General features: G+C 41.5%; 1 protein-coding gene across 1 annotated transcript in view; it reads left to right on the forward strand.

Annotated features, from left to right (window-relative positions):
- ADCK1 (aarF domain containing kinase 1) overlaps window positions 1-15,654 on the forward strand; it is a 179,545-nt gene that overhangs the window by 144,813 nt on the left and 19,078 nt on the right. The window contains exon 7 of the mRNA XM_042468428.1: window positions 3,531-3,647. Coding sequence (XP_042324362.1) covers window positions 3,531-3,647 — 117 coding nt within the window. The remainder of the gene's footprint in view (window positions 1-3,530; window positions 3,648-15,654) is intronic.

Genomic DNA, 15,654 nt, shown 5'->3' on the forward strand with positions numbered 1-15,654 from the left:
GCCACTACCGTGAGCACTTCTGTTTTGTCTGGATTCAGCCTCAATCTGTTTTTCCTCATCCAGCCCATTACTGCCCGAAGACATTCATTGAGAGAGGAGACACCATCAGAATTCGAGGCCGACGAACGAGACATGGAGAAATAGATTTGGGTGTCATCAGCGTACTGATAACACCCAGCACCATAACTCCGAATGATCTCGCCCAGCGGCTTCATATATATGTTAAATAACATCGGGGACAGAATAGCACCCTGTGGAACACCACAGGTTAGCTCCCTCCTACTGGAGCAACTCCCCGAGCATCACCCTCTGGGATCTGCCCAAGAGAAAGGAACGGAACCACTGCAATGCAGTGCCTCCAATTCCCAGCCCCCTCAGGCAATCCAAGAGGATGCCGTGATCTATCGTATAAAAAGCTGCTGAGAGGTCTAAAAGCACCAACAGGGTCATACTGCCCTTGTTGATGCTCAGACGCAGATCGTTGGTCAAGGCAACCATGGCAGCCTCAACCCCAAAGCCTGTCCTGAAGCCAGTTTGAAATGGGTCTAGATAATCGATTTCATCCAAGACAGAGCAACTGCCCTCTCGATTACCTTGCTCAAGAATGGTAGCAAAGAGACTGGCCTATAGTTGTTCATATCCAGGGGGTCCAGGGAAGGTTTTTTCAGAAGCGGCCTAACAGCCACTTCCTTTAAGCAAGATGGAACATAACCTTCCCTGAAGGATGCACCGATGATGTTCGTAAGGAACTGTCTCAATGCATCCCCCCCCGGACGGCCAGCCATGATGGGCAAGGGTCGAGAGGGCAAGTTGTTTTCCTTACTCTACCAAGGAGCTTGTCCACATCATCGGTACTCACAGATTGAAGCTGATCCAGTACAATCTCATTAATGGAATCGCTGGACACCTCGTCCATTGTTTTCTGTTATAATACTGGCGTCTAAGTCAGCTCTTATCTGAGAGATTTTTATCTGCAAAGAAGTTGTTAAACGCATCACAGCAGGCCATTGTTGGGTTAAGTAAAGGGTTCTGCGCAGTACCTGCGTCAGTTCCCTTACTACCCTAAACAGCTCTTCTGGACGGGACTCTGTAGACACAATACGTGCAGAGGAGAAATGTCTCTTCACTGCACGTATTGCCTCCTGATAGGACCAAAGAAAGTTCCTATGGCGAGTCTTGTCAGATAAGAGTTGAGTTTTTCGCCAGATGCTCTCTACTCGTTGTCCAACCCACTTCATTTCCCGAAGCTCTGGTGTATACCATGGCCCATCATCATCATCATCATCATCATTATAATTTTTATTATTTATTCAGACTCTTGTGACTCACCATTCAGAGCCTGATGCAAAGCATGTACATTTAACATTGTAGACCCAGAGCCTAGTAATTTGATTTGAGTTCAGGAAATAAGAAAGCTCACACAATCCTTCTACGCAAAAACCCATTCCTCATTATCCCAAACTTCCATACTTTCAACAATATAATTTAAGAGAGGAGGAGGATATCATTTTGTGCTGGCAACCCTCCTAGCGTTAACAGTCCAACATTTACTGAATTTAAGTTTACTTAGAGCTGGCTCTGCCATGAGGCTGGATGAAGCAGTTGCCTCAAGCGATGGAGTTCCATGAAGCAGCAAATGGACCCTGCCAAAAACCTGCTGCTCTGGTGGACTGCAACTGCTCAGTGAGAATATCATGGGAAAGTATGAGTAAAGATATGGTACTCTGGGCTTATGTGATGTTTCTGTGGCTCCCTTCTTCTCTTCTCTGTGGCAGACAACATGTCCCTGTTGGAGCCACTGCATTCCAGGCACTTCTCTTGCCTGAGTGACATGGATAGTGTAGAGAGCTTTTTGCCTATCTTGGTTTCACCAAGCCAGGCAAGTCTCTGCTTAGCCCCAGTTTAGGTGTTGGTTGAGCAGGGAGGCTTGGGAAGTCACCTGACCATATGCAGGAGAACAGTTATGCAAAGAGACACATGACAAGCATTACACATGTTTGAATAGATTAAGAGGAACCAAGATCATAGTTAAGAAATAGAGGCTCCAGTGTGAATTAAACTGTAGTGGTATGCAACACTTTCTGATGAGGTTAGCATTTGCCATGCCTATGTGTTTGACAGAGCCATTTTTTTCTTGGATGCAATGACAGAAAGCTCATCAAACTAGCCGTATATCCATAATAGGAGGACAGAGTTTTACTTACTCCAGATAACCTCTTATAACAATCAAAATAGCCAAAGCAATCCACATTTTTAACTGATAGAAATTATGTATCCAGGACAGTGCAGAAAAATGATAATGCACAGGTCTGCCTAGCAATAGAGTGAAGCAACTACCTCAGAGAGCAGATTTTGAGTGTCACCAAAGGCAGCAAATGGTTAGTCATTTGTTATTGTTGCCCTTTTACTTCAGCATTATGTAGAGGTGCTTGTGTGATTTTCTGCCTCTGTTACCAAAATAAGTCGGCTGGCTTTATGTAAAGTCTTCTTGAATTGGGAGAATTTGGGTGGCAAGTGCCATAGGTCCCTCTACCTCAGGTAGCAAAAAGGGTTGGGTTGGCCTTGGGATAACAGTACATTCCCTATTAAGAAGCTGAACTGCAGATTTACTGGAAAATTGTACAGGTGCCATAACACTGAGGAAATATGCTTACGTTGGACAGGAACACTTTACTTATGCAAAATTATCTATTCACTTGCAAAATAGAAAGCTTCAATTTGCTTGAATTGACACCGATATCACAAACTGCTCCTGGGCTAGCTTTAAAAATGCACACAAGCAAACACCTCACATCCACAACCCCACTCCCTGGATTTATTCTGAACAATGACTCTGCAAAATTGTGGGAAGTTTCCATGATTTAATGCTACCTATTCATTATTCAGGTTTTGGGAGGTTAGAATCTTTCTGATATGCTACCAGGTATCTTACTGGTTCATCCTGGAAACTTGACTCTATGAAGATGAACCTATGGCCTGATCCACTAAGGCAGTCTCGTTTGCAGAAAATAAAAAGCTATCAGTGCTTTCCCTGCATACTGTATTTCAGGATTCTAATCACATATCTTCTGCTTTGGATGGCCAATGGAAAAGTAGACGGGGTGTCTGTACCTTAAACAGCATTGTAGAAGGTAGGATTTCTGTAAACGTAGAGAAGCCTGTAGCTTCTACGCTGCAGAAATGCAGTCTTTGACCCTACTGTTGAAGGAGCAAGAGCTCAGTCCCCTTCCCCATTTGTCTACTCTAGTCAGAAAGCATGCAATCTGAATGCTGAATTGCAGGGGAAATAGCTAACAATGTGGGGAAAGTACATGACAAATACATAGCAAATGGTGCTTGTGTTTCAGCAGCCAAGATGGATTGCTTACTTATATTGAGTTATAAGACCTTTGTTACAAGTGTTATGTCTGCTTACTTCAAGAACTTGGATGTTTTCTGTGGAAAATTCACTATTTGTTACACATTATGTAGACTTTCCCACTCTGTTTCCTCATATCTGATGTTATTCAGAGAGTTATCTTCTGTTTCAGGTTCCAAAGATTCATTGGGAGCTTTCAACAAGGCGTGTTCTCTTCATGGAGTTCATGGAAGGTGGGCAGGTGAATGACAAGGTCTACATGGAGAGAAACTGCATCAATGTCAATGAGGTAATGTTCTAGCCATGACAACAGCCAGTGGTGATGATATATAAAAAGAGCAACATCCTTAAGCATTACTGAAGCCTAGTAGTATTTCAAAAGCCAGTAGCATAAGACTTGGAGTAAAGAAAGATATGTGGTATAAGGTATAAGACTTGGAGTAAAGGTATAAGACTTGTAATAAAGAAAGCTATTTGAAAAGAGACCTGTATTGGTATCGCTAGAGATGCATCTGCATGGGCCAAATAATACAGTTGCACCTAGTTTTCACAGCGAGTTGTCTAAACAATGTATGAGATGATTGGGGCTGAATCTTCAGGCCTTTCATCCATAAGGGAAAAAACAGAGATTCATTCCAGTTTTGAGCAGAAATGTTGGTGTAAAGCCAGGGAGTGGGGAGGAGTTCAGAAATACATACATTCACATGCGTGCATGTGTGTATGAGAAAACCCCAGAGCGGCCACTTTATTGGAGCGGGGTGTGTTTGAAAGGACAGTTGTCCTAAACTACTTCAGTATGTGTAGACAAGCCCATGGCTTCTAAGGATTGGGGTAACTACAAGGTATACCAGATTTTCCTGACATTGTGGACACACCCTGGGAGAGTCCCCAGTCCACCATACTCCAGTTCTCCATGAGGCTCAGGGGGCCTTCTTATCATTTGAAGGTTCTCTGTTATTATGCAGTTGCACAAATCAAGTGATCTAAATGTTTGTTGGAATCAGCTTCTCCTATATAGGTGGATGTTATGTGCTGAGTCTAGTACAATGTGTGGAATGATACAGACTAAAGAATACATGATGAATCTTTGGCCTCATTGCCAGATAAAGCCAACAGGGATTCCACACCTAGCTGGCCATCTTCTCCCCAGACATCACCTGTCTTCAATAGGTGGAGAAAAACTGTCATAACGTTTCAGGTCTATTCAGTGACAAAGGGAGTCATGCTTCTTTTCTGGCTAGCTCAGGTGAATATTATTTTTATCTAGTGCATATTTCATTGCCTTTTCAGCCTAGAAATATTCAATATAAAGAAATAAACCCCAAAACCAAAACTATTAGAATAACAAATAAAACAGTACAGAAATAGTAGCAGAATTCATGAAATGCTGAAAGATAATGTATTCCACAATGAAAGCTATCACTTTTTGACACACCATTCATTGTTATGATTTGTATGTGCCTTTAGTATTTTGCAAAATGTGAGAAATGGGTTAGGACTCTTGTTAAGGACTTTGCATTTAGGAGAACCTTTACCTTGATTCTCATGGGGCAATTGAAGGGCATAAAAAGCATTGCTTTTCGAAGATGCATTGTTGTAATGGTTATCAACAACACTGCAAAATCCAGTGTGTCACCTATGCTTTCCTGTCCATATGCTTCCCTGTCCGTTTTGTTCTAGGGTTGATCTGAAAATCGTCTTGCGGTTCAGTGACTTTTGGGGTCAGTTTCTCTAAAAGGTTACAAAAATGTTTACTCTTTTCAAACTAGAGCCATGCTGAGGATGTATAAACTATGGCCTTGTTCTCAATTTACATTATTTCCCCTAAAGATCATGTAGCCAGACCTCATTGGCCATATGTTGTCATTATATCATTAAGTGAGTCCCAATTGGCTGAGATTGCCCATGTGACTATTCTCAAGAAGAAGTCAAGAACAAGAAGGCAGCTGAAGCAGTATCAGTGGAGAGGAAAAGAGATGGCAAACGGGACATAAAAAGATGATTGGGATTATGCTAGTGGGGGAATCCTTGCAGCACTCCGCCAAAGCATTGTTTTTGGCCCCTAAAGTGACATGCACATTTAACACAATTCAACTTATAGTTTTGTGTTTCAGTGAAAAAGCAGAGCTTCTTCTGCCTGTTCCCCACAATTCAAGTTGTGTGTTTTTAAAATGTCACATAAGTCCAAATGTAGAAACGTTTCACTGCCTGATGATGCAAATGGTACCTGGGGCATGTAGATGATTATTTAGATACTAAGTATGTAATTGGAGGTGGGGAGAAGTACCTGGTTTTATTTGCAAGAGATGGGGCAGGCTCAACCTGTCAACCTTGCCCTCCGAGTCAGTGAATTTTGATGGAATCAGTGCTGCCCGCCTTCCCCTGTGCACTATTGATGGGCATCAAAATGCCACTTGGCTGACTAGTTATCAAAGAGCTCCAACATAAAATCAATTGGACTTAATCTGTCTGTCTGTCTGCTTCTGAAGCCTGATGCTCCCTCCCCTGTCATCTTTTTATTTTGTGGCAGAGTTTAGTCTGCCTCACTTATAGACATTCCAAAATATATCCAGAGGGTAAGTCAAGCCATGTGTTTTCTAAGCCATGTATTATCTAAGAGACTGCATCTACTACATTCTCCAACTTTCCACTAGAAGGGATTGCTCACAAATGTAACTAAGCACACACAAAGCATATTAATGCACTAATTGCCAATGGCATGAAGTGATATTAGGATTCAGAATCACTGCCTCATTGCCTTCTTATAGGCCATTGCTAGTGTCTGTGTGTGTGTGTGTGTGTGTGTGTGTGTGTGTGTGTGTGTGTATCTTTGTATCAATCCCTAACATTCTGTTACACTTTGACATAATCAAGAAATATTTCTGAGTATGAGACTATGCATACAAAGGGGTGGGGTTGTGCAGATAAAAGCAGTCTTGAGTCTCTGTATCTGGACAGCTAGCATATTGTAGTAGTTTGAATATTGGACTAGGTCTCCAAGAGGCCAGTGTTTGAATCCCTGCCCAGCCATGGAAACCTACTGAGTGACATTCAACGTGTCACATTACCCCAGCAACCTAAAGCAATAGGAATCTCCTTGGAATAAATCTTTCCAAGAAAACCCTAGGACAGAGTTGTCATAATATGAAGTTGACTTGAAAACACATAGCAACATAATCAGATCACCAGTGGCAAGGAGGAGATTAATCTTCCGTCTTAATGTTGTCCTTGTGTGCAAGGTGTAAGAAAGCTGCCACATATGAATAAATGGTGGTTATTTTTATTGGGGGCTGTGTTTGAATGATGGCAGAACCTCACCCTGATTTCAGGGGTGGGTTCATTATCTTGCCCCATATCCTGCAGAGATCACTGTTGTTTATAAGCCATCCGTCCATGCATACTTTGCACATGACAGTGATGAACATTTTGCTAGTATCTTGAATAAGCTAATGGCAGCTTCCTGAAGACCTCCCACTGTGCTTCCCACTGAGTTATGTTGAGCTGTTCTTAACCCTTTGTACTGTATAGCTAAACAGACCAATTGTTCCTTTGAGACATCCTTTCTAAAATAAATCATGATTGATCCTGACCATGATTCTGTAGTTAGAAGCAAAAACCCCACATCCATAGGGCTGAAATAATGGCAGACATGACAACTACCCAAGGCTTGCTTATTTTGTCTTGTTTGCTCCTTGCAGAATACAGTACAACCCCCATATCTATGGGAGATACATTCCCAGATTTACTGAGAATAGGGAAAGTTGTGGATAGTAGCAAACCCAATATTTCCAGTGGAAATTGGCCATAGAGTGGTGGTGGAAGACCTCCAGATGCCTCGAGAGACCACATTTTCTAGGATGTGGTTAATTGAAACCATGGGTTTCTCTGACACAGTAATTTTTACATTAAACTAGAAAGTTGGGCCACAGCTAACAAAATGAACTTCAACAGGGAGAAATGTACGGTACTGCACTTAGAGCAGGAAAATAAAATGCACATATATAGGAGGGGGGACACCTGGCTGAATGAAACTACATGTGAAAGGGATCTGGGAGTCCAAGTAGACCACAAGTTGAACATGAGTCAACAGTGCGATGTGGCAGCTAATGCGATTTTAGGCTGCATCAGTAAAAGTATAGTATCTAGATCAAGGGAAGTAATAGTGCGACTCTATTCTACTTTGGTCAGGCCCCATCTGGAATATTGTGTCCAGTTCTGGGCACCACAATTCAAAAAGGACATTGAGAAACTGGAGCGTGTCCAAAGGAGGGCAACTAAAATGGTGAAGGGTCTGGAAACCATGTCCTATGAGGAACGACTTAAGGAGCTGGGGATGTTTAGCCTGGAGAAGAGAAGGTTAAGAGGTGATATGATAGCCCTGTTTAAATACTTGAAGGGTTGTCATACTGAGGAGGGAGCTGACTTGTTTTCAGCTGCTCTAGAGACTAGGACTCGGAGCAATGGATACAAGCTCCAGGAAAAGAGATTCCACCTCAACATTAGGAAGAACTTCCTGACAGTAAGGGCTGTCCAACGATGGAACAAATTCCCTCGGAGTGTAGTGGAGTCTCCTTATTTGGAGGTCTTTAAGCAGAGGCTGGATGGCCATCTGTTGGAGATGCTTTGATTGAGAGTTCCTGCATGGCAGGGGGTTGGACTGGATGGCCCTTGCGGTCTCTTCCAACTCTATGATTCTATGATTCTACATAGCACCAGCTATGCTGTCTGTATATAGTGGAGATGTGAAAAACTCAGTTTCATGGTATTTCTCTGAATCTTATTTGCATTCTTTTTCCATATGTTATTCTTATCAGGTTGTGAGAATTTGTTTTTCTTTCCACATGGAAATTCATATGCATTTTCCATACACCTTTGCTTTAAGGCACATGTTTATTTATATATTTCCCCTAACATACACATTTTTTCCCAATGAATAAGTATATTTTTCTGCATATTTTTAAATTGTACACATTTTAGCCTTTTGCATGTTTAAACTGTACACATAAATTTCTGCATACAAAATGTACTGCAAGTTTGAGAAATATGCACATTTCTTAGTCAAGGTGCACTTTGGTTCACAAAGAGATAAATACAAAATGGGTAATTTCTGAGAATCTTGAAACCAACAAAATTCATTTACATCTCTGATGTAAAGCTCAGTAGTCCGTTTTAGTGCACTTTATCATGTTATAGCAGGGGTGGGCTAAGTGGGACCTTTGGGACACACGCGGCACATGGACCCCATTTTTAGGGCCTATGAAACCTCCCAACTCCCAATGTTTGCCCCAAACTAAAGAGAGCCCTCCAAATGTGTGAAAACATATATCTCCAAGTACCTCCACAAGCATCTGTAATACCCTGATATACCTCCTTTTCCCTCTGCAGTTATTTTCAAAATGGCAAGAGGCAGGACACTGCCTAACCTGAATACTGTTGACCAAATAATCTCCCATCTGGATTACTATAATCTGTTGTACATGTGGCTGTCTTTTAAGAAGGTTCAAAGACTGTAGATTATACAGAATATGGATAGTGATATCATGAACTGGGACCTGACATTTTGAACATATTGTGACAGCCCTTCCCTTCCTTTTTGTTTTGTTTCTGATCCCAAAGATCAATTATTTGTTTCTGGATTTTAAAGTCTGTTTTCGTCCTCTCAAGCCTGAATGTCTTGGAATCTCAGTGCCCCCAAAGTAAGTCACTTCCTATATGATCTTTTAGTATCTTAAGATGGTTCTCAAAGTGCCTTCTTGAGCATTCTTAAGTCTGAAAGGTAGTCTCAAATGTGCAAGAGGGCCTTTTCACACATGACCTCTCATTTTTGGAATGCTTTCTTGAGACAAGCTGATGTGATACACACTTTACTGTGCAAGGCTAAAATAGCTTTATTTTTTCAGTACTTATTAACATAATGTTAAAAAAATTATTACAGCTATTGTTGATGACGATTTAAAAAAATCTTTTGTGAGATGGTCATGGCTGTTTTGTAAGACTAATTGACATTTACTGTTGCTGACATTTGTTTTATCCTTCTACATTGGATTTGGAACTTGCTGTATTTTTATCGGGTTTTAATTTTATTTGATCTTGTGTATTGCCTGGAGAATTGTATTTTGTAAAGCAGCTACATATAACAAACATATGAATAATTATAAGGCAGCTCCATATTCGCTCAAGGATCTCAGGTTTTGTTTGTTAACTTTCTTTTTCGCTTTCTTTGTTTTTACTAGCCTATGTATCTCACGTGGCAGTATCAAATGACTTTATATCAAGTGGGATCATTGGTTCATCTACCTGGGGAATACTGTCTACTTTGAATGACCCTTGTTTTCTTATAGTCAGGGTGCTAGAGAGCAAATGTCGAGCCAACTCTTTTGTTCTAACAGTGAGCCACCATCTCTCTGTGGACTCTTGACTCTAACCACGCCACCTGATTTTCCCTGAAATAAGTCTTGATATATTTAGCTGGGAGGAGCAGAGAGGAATCTCTGCTAAGCAGGCTTTCTTTTGTAGAGCAATGCTGCCTTGAATAGGAGGCCAAGCCTTTCTCTTCTAAATGGAAAGGATCCCTGAGGTGAAAGCTCCCTTCAAACCAGGTTACTGACATTTACTTAATGCCGTCTGTAGCGGGATTATCATTAAAGCTGCCCAAAAGCACATTAATCTCTTTGGATCCATCCAAGCGCTGGACTGTAATGGCATTTAATCAGAGAAGCCTTTGATTTTTAAAGACAAGTGCAAACACTGAAATATCTGCCTGTGGAACAGTTACTTATTCATGTGCAAGGGCAGTCTGTAATGAGAGCATTGCTGAGGGACTAGCAAAGGGGAGGGGACAAATGGAAGAGACAGATTTGTCAATGCAAAGCAGCCTCCTCCAGCTGATTGCCCTCGAAATGGAGTTGGGTTGGCTAGGGATAATGGGAGTTGTGGTCCAGCACTTCTGGAGGGTGCCAATTTGCATCTCCAGAACTGCATACAAACAGAATGGATTAAACCAAAATATATCAACGTAAATTTACCCTGCCTAATTTATGAGGTTATTTTTGATCTTCCCGACAGTTCTCCAGATGTCATAGGCTGCATCCACACTGCAGAAATAATCCAATTTGTCACCACTTTAACTGCCATGGCTCAATGCTGTGAAATTCTGGGAATTAGAGTTTGTTGTGGCCCCAGAGCTCTCTGACAGAGAAAGCGAAATGTGTCATTAGAATTCCCAGAATTTCATAGCATTGAACCGTGACATAGAATCATAGAGCTGGAAGAGACCGTGTGGGCGGGGCCTGCGCTCCAGCCTGCATCTTGCCAGGAAGTTCCTCCGTGTCCAGCGCACATGGGAAACAAACTTACTCTCGCCACAAGTTTGCTATGCCGAAACCTTTACTGTAACACAACCATAAACAACAACAGAGCCCTCCACCAGCCATTTCCTCAACTTCGTGTGCTTTGAGATGCTCCCCTCTGCCGGCCTATTCTTCCTCAGCGCCTGGACTTCCCTGTCCACCGGGCCGTCTTTGATGCTCCTCGAGCGGCTCGCGGTCTGCTTTCTGCCACTCGATTGGGGCTGGGTTCTGCTCCCAATGTTCGCCTTTCACGTCCTACCACTCCTTCTCTAGGTGGCCTCCTTCCTTCGCCCGCCAGTCCCCTTTGTCCGGCCGCCTAAAGTTCCCTTCCTCTCTGGGGTTTCTTAGCTGTACCTCTGTGTGGGGCCCCACTCGCAGTAGTCTGTGCTGCCCTTGCAAAGACACGGCCGAGCCTCTCTCCTAGGGCTATGGGTTACCTTTCCTTCCCCTCGTCCGGCCACTTCTCCACGACCCCCTCTTCCGCGTCCCGACCCTCTCCTCTCGCGTCTCTCTCCCTCCTCTTTTATAACCCCCTGGGGCCTTCCTTCCTCCACCCCTTGCCCCTCCCCGGGGCTTCCCCCTTAACTTCCTCCACCTGACCCATCTCACCCCTCCCAACTCTCCCATCAACTCTCCCCACTTCACTACAGACCGCAAGGGCCATCCAGTCCAACCCCCTGCCATGCAGGAACTCCCAATCAAATCATCCCTGACAGATGGCCATCCAGCCTCTGCTTAAAGACCTCCAAGGAAGGAGACTCCACTACACTCCGATGAAGTGTCTTCCACTGTCGAACAGCCGTTACTGTCAGGAAGTTCCTCCTAATGTTGAGCTGGGATCTCTTTTCCTGTAGCTTGCATCCATTGCTCTGGGTCCTAGACTCAGGAGCAGCAGAAAACAAGCTTGCTCCCTCCTCAATATGACATCCCTTCCAGTATTTAAACAGGGATATCATCTCACCTCTTAACCTTCACTTCTTAAGTCGTTCCTCATAGGACATGATTTTCAGACTCTTCACTATTTTGGTTGGCTTGGTTTCCATACCGTACACCATCTTGGTTGCCCTCCTCTTGTGGCATCATTTATCACAGCAGCTGTGTTATTGTTAGCTACATTGTTTTCTTCTCTCCTTTGTCATTGCCTAGGTTTTTCTCTTCAAACCTGTCCTTGCCTAGATTTTTCTCTTCAGGGATGGGTATTGGCCATCTTGATGGGCTACAAAGAACAGGAGAGAGGGAGAAGCAGGACAAAGAAGTCTATGACACTCTGGTTTGCATTTGTTTGTGCAAAGAAAACTAGAGAATTCGAATTGGGAGATAGATGAAAAGTTGATTAGAGGTGAGAGGAGAGAGAGAGAGAGAGCATAGTGGACGACGGGACACACAGAGAGTCAGAAGAAATACAGGCTGCATACTGACTGTCTCAGATAAAAGTAAGTGTCTGTGACACGTGTTAGAGTACCTAAGCAGAAGACAGAAGAGAAATACATAGAAGTAGAAACAGGACACCAGAGATGGATACTGATGGCAACACGGATACTGCCTAAACTATGGGAGAAGAATACTTCAAAAAGGTGAGGGTCATAAGAGAAGAGCTGGGAAGGACTGAGGGGAGGGAGGGGAGCTCAAAGGTAGCTTGTACAAAAAGGAACAGAATTAATAAAGTTAGGGATCATTTTATAGGTAATATTTTAGCAACTGTATGTTCAGCCAGAAATGGAACATAATGTACTAAATTATTTTTAAACTTGCAGCTAGATAAAGCATAAAACTACTTCATATCTTAAATTATTTTGTTTTGTATGTGGATTAAGGAAGATGTTACTGCAATATTGAGCATTCCAAATAGTTGTTATTGTTGTTGTTATGTGATTGCAAGCTGACTCCATTTTATGCCAATCCTATTATGGAGTTTTCTGGCAAAATTTATTTAGAGATGGTTTACAGCCCATTCTATAATTAAAAATTAATTATTAAATTAAATAGGTTTAAATATACTGTCAACCTAGTTAGAAAATCGTACATACAATTATGTCTTTAATTATTAATTTCAATGAGATGTTTTGAAAATTGTATGTGGATATAAGAATCTTGAGAGACAGTGTGGTGGTAGTGGTTTGAGTGTGGGACTAGGATTGTGGAGATCAGGATTTGATTCCCTTGGCCATGGAAAAATGCTGGGTGACTTTAGGCAAGTCACACCCTGTCATCCCCATAAAATCCCATGGTATGTTTGCCTTAGTGACACTGTAATTCAAAAATGATTGATGGCACACAACAGCAACAAATAAAAATTGTTATTTACTTTAATCCAAGACTAGATTATTATGATTGTTTATGGTTTTTAGAAATAAATGGATTTACATAAGAATATCAAATGGTTTACTACAGGTGTTGCTTCTTCTGTGAAAACTGCTGCTTCTTCCAAACATCAAGCAGGAGGTGGAGGATCTCTTACCATTCATTCTTTAGATGAATAATATGGTACCTTTGTGCAGATATGATACAGTGGTAAGCCTTATAACTGGAAAGTGCAAAGATATACCAGTAAAGTGAAACTTTTGCTGCTTTGTTCTTGTTAAAAAAAGAAAGAGGGAAAAAAGGACACCTCTTTCCGAGTATTAAAGTCCTTTGATATTCTAGATATATTATTGTTGTTATTATTCTTAGTCCTCTTCTTCAAGTTCTTCTTTTAATTTATTTCCAATAGTCCAATTCCAAATCAATGTCCAAATCAATGTCCACCTTCCAGAGATTGAGAGTAAATAGATTATAGAATTTGTAATTTTTTTAAATATAGATTTTAGTATTTGATATTGTTACTTTGTCTCTGCTCCAAATTTCTTCCTTTCTTTTGATCCAGCTAGAGGGTTTCCCTCATGGGGACAAATCAGCTGCTTAGACCCATTCAATTTAGTTCTTTCACAGTAGCAAATTCATACAAAAGAAAGTTTTCCACTGATAAGGTCGCGTTGACTTTAGATCTTCTTTTTAACAGACAGCAAGCAAATAAAAGGGATGGCTGGGGCGCTTTGTTGCATGCTGAAAAAAAGTGGCAGCTTGCCGCAGGTGGATCACCCAGGTTCCCCTTTCGTCTCACCCAACTTGCCCAGCTCCTTTCTGTGTCTTCAGCTCATTCCTCTTGATTTCCCACTCACAAGCATGCTAGGAGAGTGGATAGGGTATCAAAATGGGGTCATTAGGATCTCCTTTATCAGGGAGATATTTTCGTCTGCTTGGTTTGTGTCCAAGCAGATTGCCCACGCCAGAAGCTGTCTCCTCTCCTGGATCACTTGGAAGAGGTGACCTTCACGTCCGCCATGCCACCGGAAACTCTGCTGCTTTGTTCTTGTTAATTGCCTACAGGTCATTGTCAACCTTTGGTGACCCCATGAATGAGAAACCTCCAAGTCACCCTATCATTAACAAGGCCTGTTCAGGTCTTGTAGACTCAGCGGTGTGGCTTCCTTAATTCAGTCTTTCCATCTGGAATGTGGTCTTCCTCTTTTCCCTCTGCCTTTTACCTTACCAAGCATTATTCTCTTTTCTAGTGAATCGTGTCTTCTCATGATATGTCTAAAGTATGACAGTCTCAGTTTAATTATCTTGGCTTCTAGGAAGAGTTCAGACTTGCTTTGCTCTATCATTTATTTGTCTTTTTAGCAATCCATGGAATCCTTAGAACAATTCTCCAGCACTTTGAGTTGATTTCCTTCCTATCAGGTTTCTTCACTGTTCAGCTCTGACAACCATACATAGAAATGGGAAATATGATGGCATGGACCATCCCAACTTGATAATCCAATTATATATCTTTACACTTCAGGATCTTGTCTAGTTCCTTCATAGCTGCTCTTTCAAGTCCTTGTCTTTTTTATTATTATTATTTGACTGCAGTCTCTATTCTGATTAATGATTAATGCAAGATATGGAAAATCTTGAACTATTTCAGTGTCATAAAATCATAGAATCATAGAGTTGGAAGAGACCACAAGGGCCATCCAGTCCAACCCCTGGATGGCCCTTGTGGTTTCTTCCAACTCTATGATGTCTTCATTGTTTACTTTAAAATATGTGGTCTATATCCTGCTTTACACATGATATATGTTCAGCATACAAGTTAAATAAATAGAATGATATGATGCAGCCTTGGCAGACCCCCTTGCTAATTGCAAACCATTCAGTTTATCTATATTCTGCCTCTTATTCTAAGTACAGGTTACACATCAGGACAATAAAATGTTGTGGCATATCCATTGTTTTAACAGTGATCCATAGTTTTTCATGATCTATACAAGCAAAAGCTTTGGTATAATCTATAAAGTTCAGAGTTCTTTTCTTTTGAAATTCTTTGTGCACTTCATTTTATTTTTTTCCAACATGTGTTGCAATATTATCCCTAGAGCCTCTTCTTTTTCTGAACCCATATTAGACATGTGGCATTCCTTACTCCATAGATAGTAAAAATATTTGTTGTAGAATACTGAGCATCATTATGCTTGCATAGGAAATTAATGCGGTGGTCTTGTGGTTACTTGAATCCCTGGTGTCCCCTTTCTTGGGGATTGAAATGTATATAGTTTCCAATCTGTGGGCCATTCTGTTGACAGATTTTAGTTAGAATTAGAGTAGAGTCTGTTTCTATGCTTTGTAACAGCTCTACTGGTATGCCATTAGTTTCTAGTGATATATTTCTCCCAAGTGGTCTGAGTGCAGCTTCCCCATCACTTTCTAACATTAAAGGCTTGTCCTTATATGGTTCTTCCTTGAACAATTCATTCCTTTCATATAATTCTTCCATATATTGTTTTCATCATCTTTTTATTTCTACTAGGTCATGTGATGTGCTCCCCTGCTGGACATCACCACTCTTGGTTTAAATACCCTTTGAGTTCTTGGATCTTGTTTTTCCTTTCTTATTGTCATCTTCTATTTCTCTGCATTGAT

Source organism: Sceloporus undulatus, chromosome 1, assembly GCF_019175285.1.
Source record: "Sceloporus undulatus isolate JIND9_A2432 ecotype Alabama chromosome 1, SceUnd_v1.1, whole genome shotgun sequence".
NCBI lineage: Eukaryota > Metazoa > Chordata > Lepidosauria > Squamata > Phrynosomatidae > Sceloporus > Sceloporus undulatus.